At 44.1% G+C, this 12,408-nt stretch overlaps 1 protein-coding gene across 1 annotated transcript in view; it reads left to right on the top strand.

The window, feature by feature from the left end:
* LOC311101183 (uncharacterized protein) overlaps positions 1 to 12,408 on the top strand; it is a 60,830-nt gene that overhangs the window by 39,752 nt on the left and 8,670 nt on the right. Inside the window, exons 25-35 of the mRNA XM_084142278.1 lie at positions 4,383 to 4,509; positions 4,692 to 4,811; positions 5,340 to 5,490; positions 5,676 to 5,788; positions 5,911 to 6,061; positions 6,435 to 6,683; positions 6,782 to 6,979; positions 7,816 to 7,997; positions 8,151 to 8,337; positions 9,019 to 9,161; positions 11,863 to 12,062. Of these exons, the coding sequence (XP_083998404.1) occupies positions 4,383 to 4,509; positions 4,692 to 4,811; positions 5,340 to 5,490; positions 5,676 to 5,788; positions 5,911 to 6,061; positions 6,435 to 6,683; positions 6,782 to 6,979; positions 7,816 to 7,997; positions 8,151 to 8,337; positions 9,019 to 9,161; positions 11,863 to 12,062 (1,821 nt within the window). The remainder of the gene's footprint in view (positions 1 to 4,382; positions 4,510 to 4,691; positions 4,812 to 5,339; positions 5,491 to 5,675; positions 5,789 to 5,910; positions 6,062 to 6,434; positions 6,684 to 6,781; positions 6,980 to 7,815; positions 7,998 to 8,150; positions 8,338 to 9,018; positions 9,162 to 11,862; positions 12,063 to 12,408) is intronic.

Below are 12,408 nucleotides of genomic sequence, written 5' to 3'. Positions count from 1 at the left end.
ATTCTTAATTTAATCTGGTCTTTACATATAGCCTACTAATATATGTGTGGAATTCTTTTTTATTTAGAATGGCCCACAAAAAGTCATCCGTAGCCTGCACTCGAATAGCACCAGCTGTAAAGCGGATGCATGTGTTTAATTTTAAGAATTGAGCAATAAATATAGCAGCACAATGCGCAATGACTGGGCTAATAAGAACACATTTCACTAGGCTCTGTAGGCTATATGCTCTCCAACCGTGTTCTAGGAATACTAGGCCTATAGGCTATTTTTTGGAGTTATTTGGCCGCTTTAGTTGTGATACAAACCTTATCAAAACATATAGGACTTTGGGGTAGGCAACATGATGCATGTGACTATGATTTGAAAAAGTAGGGGGAAAAGGCATGCGTTGTTTCTTGCCTTAGACTGCACGCGTTGGGCATCATTCAAAAGTGATAATATTCTCACCCATTAGACTATTCTCAATTTAGTCTTTACAAATACTAAATAATATACAGTGCCTTCAAAAAGTATTCACACCCCATCACTTTTTCCTAATTTTGTTGTGTTACAGCCTGAATTAAAAATTGATTCAATTGAGATTTTTTTGTCACTTGCCTACACACAATACCCCATAATGTCAAAGTGGAATTAGGTTTTTCAACATTTTTACAAATTAATCAAATGAAAAGTTGAAATTTATTGAGCCAATAAATATTCAACCCCTTTGTTATGGCAAGCCTAAATACGTTCAGGAGTAAAGATTTGCTTCACAAGTCACATTAGTTGCATGGACTCACTCTGTGTGCAATAATAGTGTTTAACATCTGTACGGTCCCTCAGTTGAGCAGTGAATTTCAAACACAGATTCAACCACAAAGACCAGGGAGGTTTTCCAATGCCTCGCAAACAAAGGCACCTATTGGTAGATGGGTAAGAAACAAAACAAAAAAAACAGACATTCAATATCCCTTTGAGCATGGTGAAGTTATTAATTACACTTTGGATGGTGTATCAATACACCCAGTCACTACAAAGATACAGGCATCCTTCCTAACTCGGTTGCCAGAGAGGAAGGAAACCTCTCAGGGATTTCACCATGAGGCCAATGGTGACTTTAAAACAGTTACAGAAAATTGAGGATGGATCAACCACATTTTAGTTACTCCACAATACTGGTGTTCAACCTTCCCAAGTTCTCTCACGTCACCCCCCTCCTCCGCACACTCCACTGGCTTCCAGTTGAAGCTCGCATCCGTTACAAGACCATGGTGCTTGCCTATGGAGCAGTGAGGGGAACGGCACCTCTGTACCTTCGGGCTCTGATCAGTCCCTACACCCAAACGAGGGCATTGCGTTCATCCACCTCTGGCCTGCTGGCTCCCCTTCCTCTGCGGAAGCATAGTTCCCGCTCAGCCCAGTCAAAACTGTTCGCTGCTCTGGCACCCCAATGGTGGAACAAGCTCCCTCACGACGCCAGGACAGCGGAGTCACTCACCACCTTCCGGAGACATTTGAAACCCCACCTCTTTAAGGAATACCTGGGATAGGATAAAGTAATCCTTCTACCCCCCCCCCAATAATTGTAAAGTGGTTATCCCACTGGCTATAGGGTGAATGCACCAATTTGTGTGGATAAGAGCGTCTGCTAAATGACGTAAATGTGCCCTTGAGCAAGGCACTTAACCCTAATTGCTCCTGTAAGTCGCTCTGGATAAGAGCGTCTGCTAAATGACTAAAATGTAAATGTAATGTACTAACCTAATTGACAGAGTGAAAATAAGGAATATTCCAAAACATGCATCCTGTTTGCAACAAGGCACTAAAGTAATAGAGCAAAAAATGTGGCAAAGCAATTCACTTTTTGTCCTGAATACAAAGTTTTATGTTTGGGACAAATCCAATGTAACACACTACTGAGTACCACTCTCCATATTTCAAGCATAGTGGTGGCAGCATCATGTAATGGGAATGCTTGTAAACGTTAAGGACTGGGGAGTTTTTCAGGATAAGAAAATAAACGGAATGGAGCTAAGCACAGGCAAAATCCTAGAGGAAAACCTGGTTCAGTCTGCTTTCCACCAGATAGTGGGAGATTAATTCACCTTTCAGCAGGACCAATAACCTAAAACACAAGGCCAAATCTACACTAGAGTTGCTTACCAAAAAGTCAGTCTTCCTGAGTAGCCGAGTTACAGTTATGACTGAAATCTACTTGAAAATCTATGGCAAGACCTGAAAATGGTTGTCTAGCAATGGTCAACAGCCAATTTAACAGCTTCAAGAATTTTTAAAAGAATAATGGGCAACTGTTGCACAATCCTGGTGTGAAAAGCTCTTAGACTTACCCAGAATGACTCACAGCTGTAATCACTGCCTAAGGTGCTTCTACAAAGTATTTACTTAGTGGTGTGAATACTTATGTAAATTAGATATTTCTGTATTTCATTTTCAATAAAATTGCAAAAATGTAAAAAATTAAAACTTTAAAAAACTAACTGTTATTATGGGGTATTGTGTGTAGATGGGTGAGGATTATTTATTTAATCCATTTTGAATTCAGGCTGTAACACAACAAAAATGTGGAATAAGTCAAGGGGTATGAAAACTTTCTGAAGGCACCTTATGTGTGAAATTAGTTTTGATTTAGAATGGGCCTTTATCATGCACCTGTCGGAAACAGGGGCAGTGGAAAAAAATACATGTCATCCGTATACACTTAAATAGCGAATGGAGGACGCTTTTCCCATGGTTCATTTTCATGCCAGCCAGGTAGGCTACTCCAGTTGTAAAGCGAAGCAATGTGCTTAATGTTAGTAAAGTTGAGAAATAAATATAGTAGACCTAGCCCAGGGCTATCCAACCCTGTTCCTGGAGCGCTACCATCCTGTGGGTTTTCATTCCAACCCTAATCTAGCGCACCAGATTCTAATAATTAGCTGGTTGATAAGATGATTCATGTTAGTTACAGCTGGGATTGGAGCGAAAGCCTACAGGAGGGTAGCGCTCCAGGAACAGGGTTGGAGAGCCTTGGCCTAGCCTATAGAAAACTGATGGGATCCTCCTCTTTTTAAGAGGCCATCAAAACTCTGTTTTCTCAAGCAGTTGCATAGCCTATAAAAATTTTGCTCAACATATGCTTATGGGTTCTCATGAAGTGTTTGATTTTATTTTTGATTGCATTTGCATTGATGTCAGAGTTATTAGAGGGACAATAGAGTGCTGAGTACCAGGCCAATAGCGAGGTGTTGGCAGGTAGCAAATTTGGTAGGCTACCAATGACCATCAGCGGCATCGCAGTTTTTGAGAAGCCTAGTTACTGTGACTCAACAGTCCCGTGGAATTTGACTGCGGTCATTACTGGGGACTGCCGGTGTGGCGGTAATACGGTCACCGTAAAAGCCATACTCTCACGCATGGTTCAGTGTTTGCTTCGAAAACGAGCATAGAAGGTATTTAGCTTATCTGATAGGCTTGAATCACTGGACAGCTCGCGGACGGATTTCCCTTTGTAATCCGTGTTAGTTTGTAAGCCCTGCCACATCCAACGAGCGTCAGAGCCGGTGTAGTAGGTTTCAATCTTGGTCCTGTATTAACGCTTTGCCTGTTTGATGGTTTGTCAGAGGGCGTAGCAGGATTTCTTATAATCGTCCAGATTAGTGTCCCGCTCCTTGAAAGAGGCAGCTCTAGCCTTTAGCTCAGTGCGTATTTTGCCTTTAACCCATGGCTTCTGGTTGGGATATGTACGTACGGTCACTGTTGAGACGACGTCGTCGATGCACCGATTTGATAAAGCCAGTGGCTGAGGTGGTAAACTGCTCAGTGCCATCGGATGAATCCAGGAACATATTACAGTCAGTGCTAGCAAAACAGTCCTGTAGCTTAGCGTCCGTTTCATCGGACCACTTCCGTATTGAGCGCGTCACTGTTACTTCCTGTTTGAGTTTTTGTCTGTATGCAGGAATCAGGAGGCTAGAGGTATGGTCAGATTTGACAAATGGAGGGCGAGGGAGAGCTTTGTATTTTTATTTATTTCACATTTATTTAACCAGTATGCGTTTCTGTGTGTGGAGTAGAGGTGATCTAGAGTTTTTTTTTTCGCCTCTAGTTGCACCTATGACATGCTGGTAGAAATTTAGATAAAATGGATTTCAGTTTTCGTGCATTAAAATTACCGGCCACTAGGCGCGCCGACTCTGGGTGAGAATTTTCTTGTTTGCTTATGGGCCTATACAGCTCGTTGAGTGAGGTCTTAGTGCTAGCATCTGTTTGTGGTGGTAAATAGACGGCTATGAAATATATAGATAAACTCTCTAACTCAGGCGAGCAGAACAGTCTATACTCAGTAATTTACTATGTAGGGGCAGTCACATCAATGTTGAATGTTTGTGTTCTGTCAGCTGGACCACTAAGATCTGTCTGCCGCTGCGCTCTGAGTGCTACCAGACCAAAAACCTGTTCCACGATGTCCACCCCTCTCTGCTGCTCTTCCTACACCGCCTACGATCTATCACCATCTACAACCAGGTAACACACACACACACACAAAGGTCATGGCTCCGCCACGCCTTTCAATAGGCTTAGAGGAGATTCCACCATATTGCCTTCGGTGTACAAACACCGAGCTGTAGAGGCAAGTAGTTGGTTTCAGACTGGACTGTTGTGTGCTGACATCTGACTTGTCTCTCTCTGTGTGTTTCCCTGGCCAGGCTGAGAAGCGCATGGTGACCATGACGCGTAGAGACCTGAGTCACAATGTCCTGGAGGTGGAACACACTGAGGGAACAGAACGCTGGCTGGTGGTCAAACACACACTGCACCCCACCAAGGTACCACACACACACAGTGATCCTCTCATCTCCTCGTCAGAGAGCCAGCTGCTTGTTACCTGCATTGAGGTTATGCAACAGTAGAGACAGATCAGAGAATGAACAGACTCAGAAATGTTACATGATTTATCGAAAACAGTCAGGCAAATTTTTATGGGGTTCCCATTGTGACAGTGCACATTGAAATGCTAAATGTTCAAACTCAATCTTTTTCAGGTATTCTCTCTGTTGGAGTTATCCTCTGATCAGTGGCACAACAGAGCAGTTGTCTTAGTGACTGCCTGGAGATTGGCCCTGTTTGAATACTTTTCAAATGCATCCTGCTTTCCTTTCTTCTTTCCTCCCTTCCTTGAGGGCTTACTAATCTAACTTCAGGGGAAGGGTAAAAGCAAGGGCTCCACATAGCTTTCACAGATCAATTGAAGACAGATCAGTGATTACTTAGAAGAAGGGAGGTGAAAAGGAAGTATTAGAATGTGCCAAATGTAATGATGATCATGGTGTTACGTTGACATGTTTCCCCGTCAGATCAAAGATGAAGTGGAGTCCACGGAGCTCGCCCTGGCCTTCCAGCTGGGTGATGACCTCACAGGAAGTGACATCAGAGCCCAGCCACAGAAGCAGCCAGTCTTCGCCTTCCTGCCTCTCCGAAGCTTTGGCTTCCGCTTCATCATCCAAGGTTACACACACACACACACACACACACACACACACACACACACACACACACACACACACACACACACACTGGTGCTCTCCTCAAGGTTCACCCAAATTGCCCATTTTAAAATGCACTCTTGCAGTGATACCACACAAGCTCACAGACCAAGCCTTTCAAATTTTATTTTTTCTCTTTCACTCCAGGTGACTTTGAAATCCCTTCTTCTCGTGAGGACGTGGACAGAGATAGTTCATGGAACCAGTGGCTCCGATCTGAGATCCCCCAACTGTTCTTACATGCCATGGGCGTCTTCACTGTAAGAGAAAGGAGGGAGGGAGAGGTTGATCAAAATAATTTACTCCTGCTCTGCACATTGGTAAATGTGGTCCTAAGTTGTGTTTCTGACCCCTGTCTCCTCTTCTCACCTCTCCTCTCCAGGATCACCCAGAGTTCAGTGGGCTGAAGGGCCTATGTAATTTCCTGCAGTTTGTCCCTCTGCCTGACGAGGTACTGGATTTCTTCAAGCCTGTCGCCGGGCAGATTATACAGCTGCTAAAGGGAAAGGCCTTCCTACCCACACTCAACACAGGTACCATTCTACCCCTCTTTCTCTCTCCTTCTCCATCACTTCTATCTCCATCCGTAAGTCAGCTTTATATTTAGTTTATTTTCTTAACTCTTATTTTTCTTAACTGCATTGTTGGTTAAGCACTTGTAAGTAAGCATTTCACGGTAAGGTCTACACCTGTTGTATTCGCCACATGTGACAAATACAATTTGATTTGAGTAAATCTGCAGATTTCATCTTCATGCTCAAGTAACCCTCATACGTGCCTGTATCATGTATTTTTACTATGTTTTGTAACTTTTCCCAGATCGTTGCTGTAAATGAGAATGTATTATCAGTCAACTCACCTGGTAAAATAAGAAAACATCAAATCAACTGACTCCTGTCTCTCCAGATGGTTCTGTGGTCTACAAGCTACCCTCCCAGGTCGCTGTGTGTCAGGACCTGGTCATTCGCGACGTGATTGGTGGAGAGGAGCTTAACAGACACCTGTCTCTGGCCTATCTGCATCCGGGCCTGATGCCGGCCCCGCCCCTATCCCTGCTCACACACCTGGGAGTACGACACCTGAGGGGGGGTGACGTCACCACAGTAACAACCGCCATGGCCAAGGACCTGTTGCAGGAAGATGGTCTCAACTCAGGTGAGGGGAGGGTGGTGTGTGTGTGTGTGCGCGCACGTGTTGTTTATATTTCTTTGTGAGGGTTGTAAACTCTCTCTCTCTCCGTCTTTGTGTATCAGACTCAGGCCTGCGTCGTCTGGCCAGGTTGTTGGTGTGTAACTTCCGTGCGTTGGAGCAGGGCTACGGAGAGACAGATTCTATCCTGACCACCCTCAGAGATCTACCCATAATCCCACTGGCTGATGGGCGCATGGTGGCACTCAGCGGAGAGGGAGTCTTCTTCCCCGTGACTGAGACCAAGAATCATAGCAACACAGGTAACATAGTGTCACAACATTTTTGAAAAATAAGCTTTTTTTTCACCTAATTAAACATAGGACCAACACTTTACATGTTGCATTTTATATTTTTGACCATAGACAATAATTTTTTATATTTTTTCAGCGACTACCCATAAACAGTTGGTGGTATATTCAGGGTTGTAACTGTTAGAGATATTTGTGGTAGAAGGTTTGAAAATAGAAGCTAAAACAGATTGTTCCATCAAAGACTACTCACATCCCTGTAAGGCCACGAGAGCTTGACGTCAAGAGTAGTGTTTTCTCATACCCACATGTCCTTACACACACAGAGAGAGGCGCGGCGCAGAGGTGGTATTACAACAGCACTGGTGTGCGTCATCACATTGACAAAAATAACCCAAAAGCAGCTTTAGAATAGGGCTGGGACGATACCAGTATCGCGATACTCGTTAGTATCGTGGCAAGGAAACAAAACTTGAAGCGGATTTAACTTCTTTAGGAAAACAGCCCTAATGTTGGAAACAAACATCATTATGTTGTCATCCAGAGTCACATTTATTTATTTTTCAAGCTATAGCACACACTATTTGACATACAGCAGGTTTTTAAAGGACCAAAGAGTAGTCTGCTTCGTGTTTTTCATTTTTGCCAAGGAAAAAAGTTTGCGATACTGGTATCATCCCGGGCCTACTTTAGAGCGTGTTTATAAATAAGTCTCATTCCTCTAAACTTGTTTGGTGCCTCTACTCGGTAAGAGTGCTACTGCTTCTTAAGTATGCCATTTCTTCTGCATCACCTATTTTAACCTCCTATGTTTGATATGGTTCCACTCTCTCCCTCCCCTCCTCTAGCTGTGTATGGAGCACTGTACAGGGATGTGTGTGTGGTCCACCCGTCTCTGCTGTCCTGTGTGGAACCACTGGAGAGCCAGCAGATCAGAGAGCTGCTCAGGAGGCTGGGAGTCCATGAGCTAGAACCACAGCAACTGCTACAGCAGCACATATACCCTGCACTGAAGAACAACACATGGAAGGTAACACAGACACAGACATCCATTGTTATATATAAATTGATAATTGATTTCTACATTTGTTCTTAAGTGCACAAAGAGCATCTTCTCCGTATCCCTTCCTCTATATCTCTCTATTGCAACCCTCCCCCTCATGCCATCTATCTCTCTCTCCAGTCCAAGCCGGTGGAGGTAGTGGTGAGCTACCTAGTGTTCATCAAACAGCACTCCCCCCCTCAGGAGTACGCTCACCCAGACACTGTAGTACCGGTACTGACCACAAGGGGACTGCTTTACCCTGCTGACCACAAAGTACACTTCTCTACACAGTACGGCAATATGGACCTGCCCAACAAACTACCAGGTACACACACACTGTAATTATTAGGTAACGACTATATAGAATTCTTAAAACGTTACCATTTATGAGTAAATACCAGTCAGCTAGCAGTTAAGGAAAGTGTTTGTAGAGACAATGATTTAATGAGACTTGAAGTGTTGAACTGGCCCAAATACTGCATGACTAACTACAATGGGATATTGTTCCCCGAAGTAAGCCTTGCCCTTTGTGACTGTCCCCAAAACAAACATCGCTTGGTCCACGTCGTCTGGTGAAATGATGGACAGTGCACTGGAGTGTGTGTCTCGGTGTGTGTGTGTGTGTGTGTTTAGTAACCCCCTTTGTGAGAGAGTTTGTGCGTGTGTGTATAGCAGCCTCAATTGTGAGGGGGAAAGAAGGCATGAAATGCCGTGAAGAGGGGAGCTGTGTGTGTGTGTGTCATTAGTTATGTAACAGAGTGGACGTGGTGTGGAAAATGGATGTGCACGCTTGACCTGCCTCTAAAGGAAAGAGAAGAGAGACTAACCACTCCTCTCTCATCCCTCTTTCCTCTGTTCTTCCTGTTACTAACCACTAACCTCTTTCTCTGTAGTCTTCCCCTTTTTTCTGCTCCCTCGCTTGGCTGAATTTACAATAATATTAGTCCATAAGCTAAAGCTACACATCACTCATTATCTCTCGCTCTCTCTCTCCCCCTTTCTCCAGGTGTGGACTGGGTGTTGCTGAGTGGTTGTTATGTGGAGACGGATGGAGACGTGGAGGGATGGAGAGCTCTGTTCATCAGGCTGGGAGTCAGAGATGGACTCATACTGAGGAAAGAGAGACGAACTCTAACTGCTAAAGAACTGGTGAGGGGGGGAGGGAGGAATGGAGAGATTCACACTCACTGCTAAATAACTGGTGAGGAGGGAGGACTGGAGAGTGGGATAATAAATAGAGATATGGCAGGAGGAGTGTAGAATAGACATATGTTTGACCCATATAAACAAGAGGATGTAGAAGTTTAAAGGTTTTTGATCTGTTTTATCAGACACAATATTGACTGGTTGCCTGGTGACTATGAGCCAGTTAGAATCCACCATAAACTCTGTGGTATTTACTAGTGCATCAGAGTTCCGGTTTCAAATAAAATGTATTTGTCACATGCTTCATAAACAAAAGGTGTAGACTAACAATGAAATGCTTACTTATGGGCACTTCCCAACAATGGGGAGGGAGAGAATAATATGAGGAATAAATACACAATGATTAACAATAACTTTGCTATATACACGGGGTACCAATACCGAGTCAATATTTTATTTTTATTTAACCTTTATTTAACCAGGTAAGCCAGTTGAGAACAAGTTCTCATGTACAACTGCGACCTGGCCAAGATAAAGCGAAGCAGTGCGATTTTAAAAACAACAACACAGAGTTACATATGGGATAAACACAACGTACAGTCAATAACACAATAGAAATCTATATACAGTGTGTGCAAATGTAGTAAGTTATGGCGGTAAGGCAATAAATAGGCCATAGTGCAAAATAATTACAATTTAGTATTAACACTGGAATGATAGATGTGCAGAAGATGATGTGCAAATAGAGATACTGGTGTGCAAATGAGCAAAATAAAGAACAATAATATGAGGTAGTTGGGTGGACCAATTACAGATGGGCTGTGTACAGTAGCAGTGATCGGTAAGCTGCTCTGACAACTGATGCTTAAAGTTAGTGAGGGAGATAAGTGTCTCCAGCATCAGACTTTTGCAGTTCGTTGTGCAGGGTTACAAGGTAATTAAGGTAGATGTGTACATATAGGTAGGGATACAGTGACTAGGCAACAGGACAGATCATAAACATTAAACTGTTTATTATCTATCCACTGGGTAACCAACTCCTCTCCTCTGCTGTCTACACACACACACAAACCTCTGCACACACCCAAAGTATGAGAAACACATTCACAAATGCACACAGTGACTGGCTAGGGGCTAAGGCTAGAATAGTCTATGGATGATAAACAGATTCCACACGTAGTGCTCTGGCCAAAAGTATTATATGGATAGGATGCCATCATGATCAGCAGCAATGACTAAGGCTAAAGTAATATATGAATGTCTTAGAGCAGGGATGGGAAACTCCAGTCCTCAGGGGGCTGAATGGTGTCACACTTTTGCCCCAGCCCATCCCTGCCTTAGAGATTAACATAACATAGGACTGTTTCCCAGGCATGACTAATCTTCCCATGCTTAATGGGTGGACATACCTCAGAGGTGACTGATTTATAAACAACTCTTTAAGACCGGGGTATATCACATAGGCGATGGATTAATAAGGTCTGTTTTAGACGATGGTGAGGAAAGGGATTGTCAATGGTATTCATGACTGAGTTATTTGAAGGCTTCATCACTCTTATGTGATGTTGTCTGAAATCAATTTAATTATTAAGTACAACCCAGCCTCCCAAACACAACTACCTACCAAGATGGCACAGCGGAGATTGGAGTATCTGTCCATAGGACCACTTTAAGCTGTACACTCCACAGAGCTGGGCTTTACGGAAGAGTGGCCAGAAAAAAGCCATTGCTTGAAGAAAAATAAGCAAACATGTTTGGTGTTCGCCAAAAGCCATGTGGGAGACTCCCCAAACATATGGAAGAAGGTACTCTGGTCAGATGAGACACAAATTGTAGCTTTTTGGCCATCAAGGAAAACGCTATGTTTGGCGCAAATCCAACACCTCTCATCACCCCGAGAACACCATCCCCACAGTGAAGCATGGTGGTGGCAGCATCATGCATTGGGGATGTTTTTCATCGGCAGGGACTGGGAAACTGGTCAGAATTGAAGGATTGATTGGTGGCGCTAAATACAGGGAAATTCTTGAGAGAAACCTGTTTCAGTCTTCCAGAGATTTGAGACTGGGACGGAGGTTCACCTTCCAGCAGGACAATGAGCCTAAGCATACTGCCAAAGCAACACTTGAGTGGTTTAAGGGGAAACATTTAAATGTCTTGGATTGGCCTAGTCAAAGCCCAGACCTCAATCCAATTGAGAATCTGTGGTATGACTTGAAGATTGCTGTACACCAGCGGAACCTATCCAACTTGAAGGAACTGGAGCAGTTTTGCCTTGAAGAATGGGCAAAAATCCCAGTGGCTAGATGTGCCAAGCTTATAGAGACATACCCCAAGAGACTTGCAGCTGTAATTGCTGCAAAGGGTGGCTCTACAAAGTATTGACTTTGGGGGGGGGTGAATAGTTACGCACGCTCAAGTTAGTTTTTTTGTCTTATTTGTTGTTTGTTTCACAATAAAAAATATTTAGCATCTTCAAAGTGGTAGGCATGTTGTGTAAATCAAATTATACAAACCCCCCAAAAATCAATTTTAATTCCAGGTTGTAAGGCAACAAAATAGGAAAAATGCCAAGGGTGGTGAATACTTTTGCAAGCCACTGTATTTCTTACAGTATTCTTAATTGTTTCTCTCTCTCTCTTCGCCATTCCCCCTCTCTCTCGAACCCCCCCCCCCCTTCCCTCCATCCTCCCCTTTCTCCCAGGCCTCCAGTCCGTGGGCGGTGGAGAGTGAGCTGTGGCCGTGTCGAGCAGGCAGGGCCGGAGGACCAGAGGAGGGGTGTGTGCTGGATGACTACCCCAGCGAGGAGCTCTTCTCTCTGGTCACAGCGCAGCTGCCTGCCCCTGTCCTCATGGAGCAGAGACAAGCCCTGCTGGGGCTACTGGGGACCAACTGGGACACTGGGTAACCAACTCCTCTCCTCCGCTGTCTACACACACACACACACACACACACACACAGAGAGAGACCCAAAGTATGACAAACACGCACACACTCTTATACAACATGATAACTCACTGGATTACTGAGCCCTCTCTTGAGGAGCTGGGTTTACAGGCCGCCACACTCCCAGATTATAATCCCTGCAGTCTGCCACCGAGACGCCCTAATCCAGCCCAATCCCTGCTGTATGTGGGGGAGTTAGGTTTTGAAAGATCTATCTGGTCTTGTTTGCAATCTGAAGATTAATCACTTGTATCCTCACTCCTTTGCCTGCATTTTTGTGTTTGAGTGTCTGTGTGTACTTCCT

The sequence above is a fragment of the Coregonus lavaretus genome, assembly GCF_964263955.1.
Source record: "Coregonus lavaretus genome assembly, chromosome: 25".
Taxonomy (NCBI): domain Eukaryota; kingdom Metazoa; phylum Chordata; class Actinopteri; order Salmoniformes; family Salmonidae; genus Coregonus; species Coregonus lavaretus.
The sequence above is the reverse complement of the archived record's forward strand: the minus strand, read 5'-3'. Positions and strand labels throughout refer to the sequence as shown.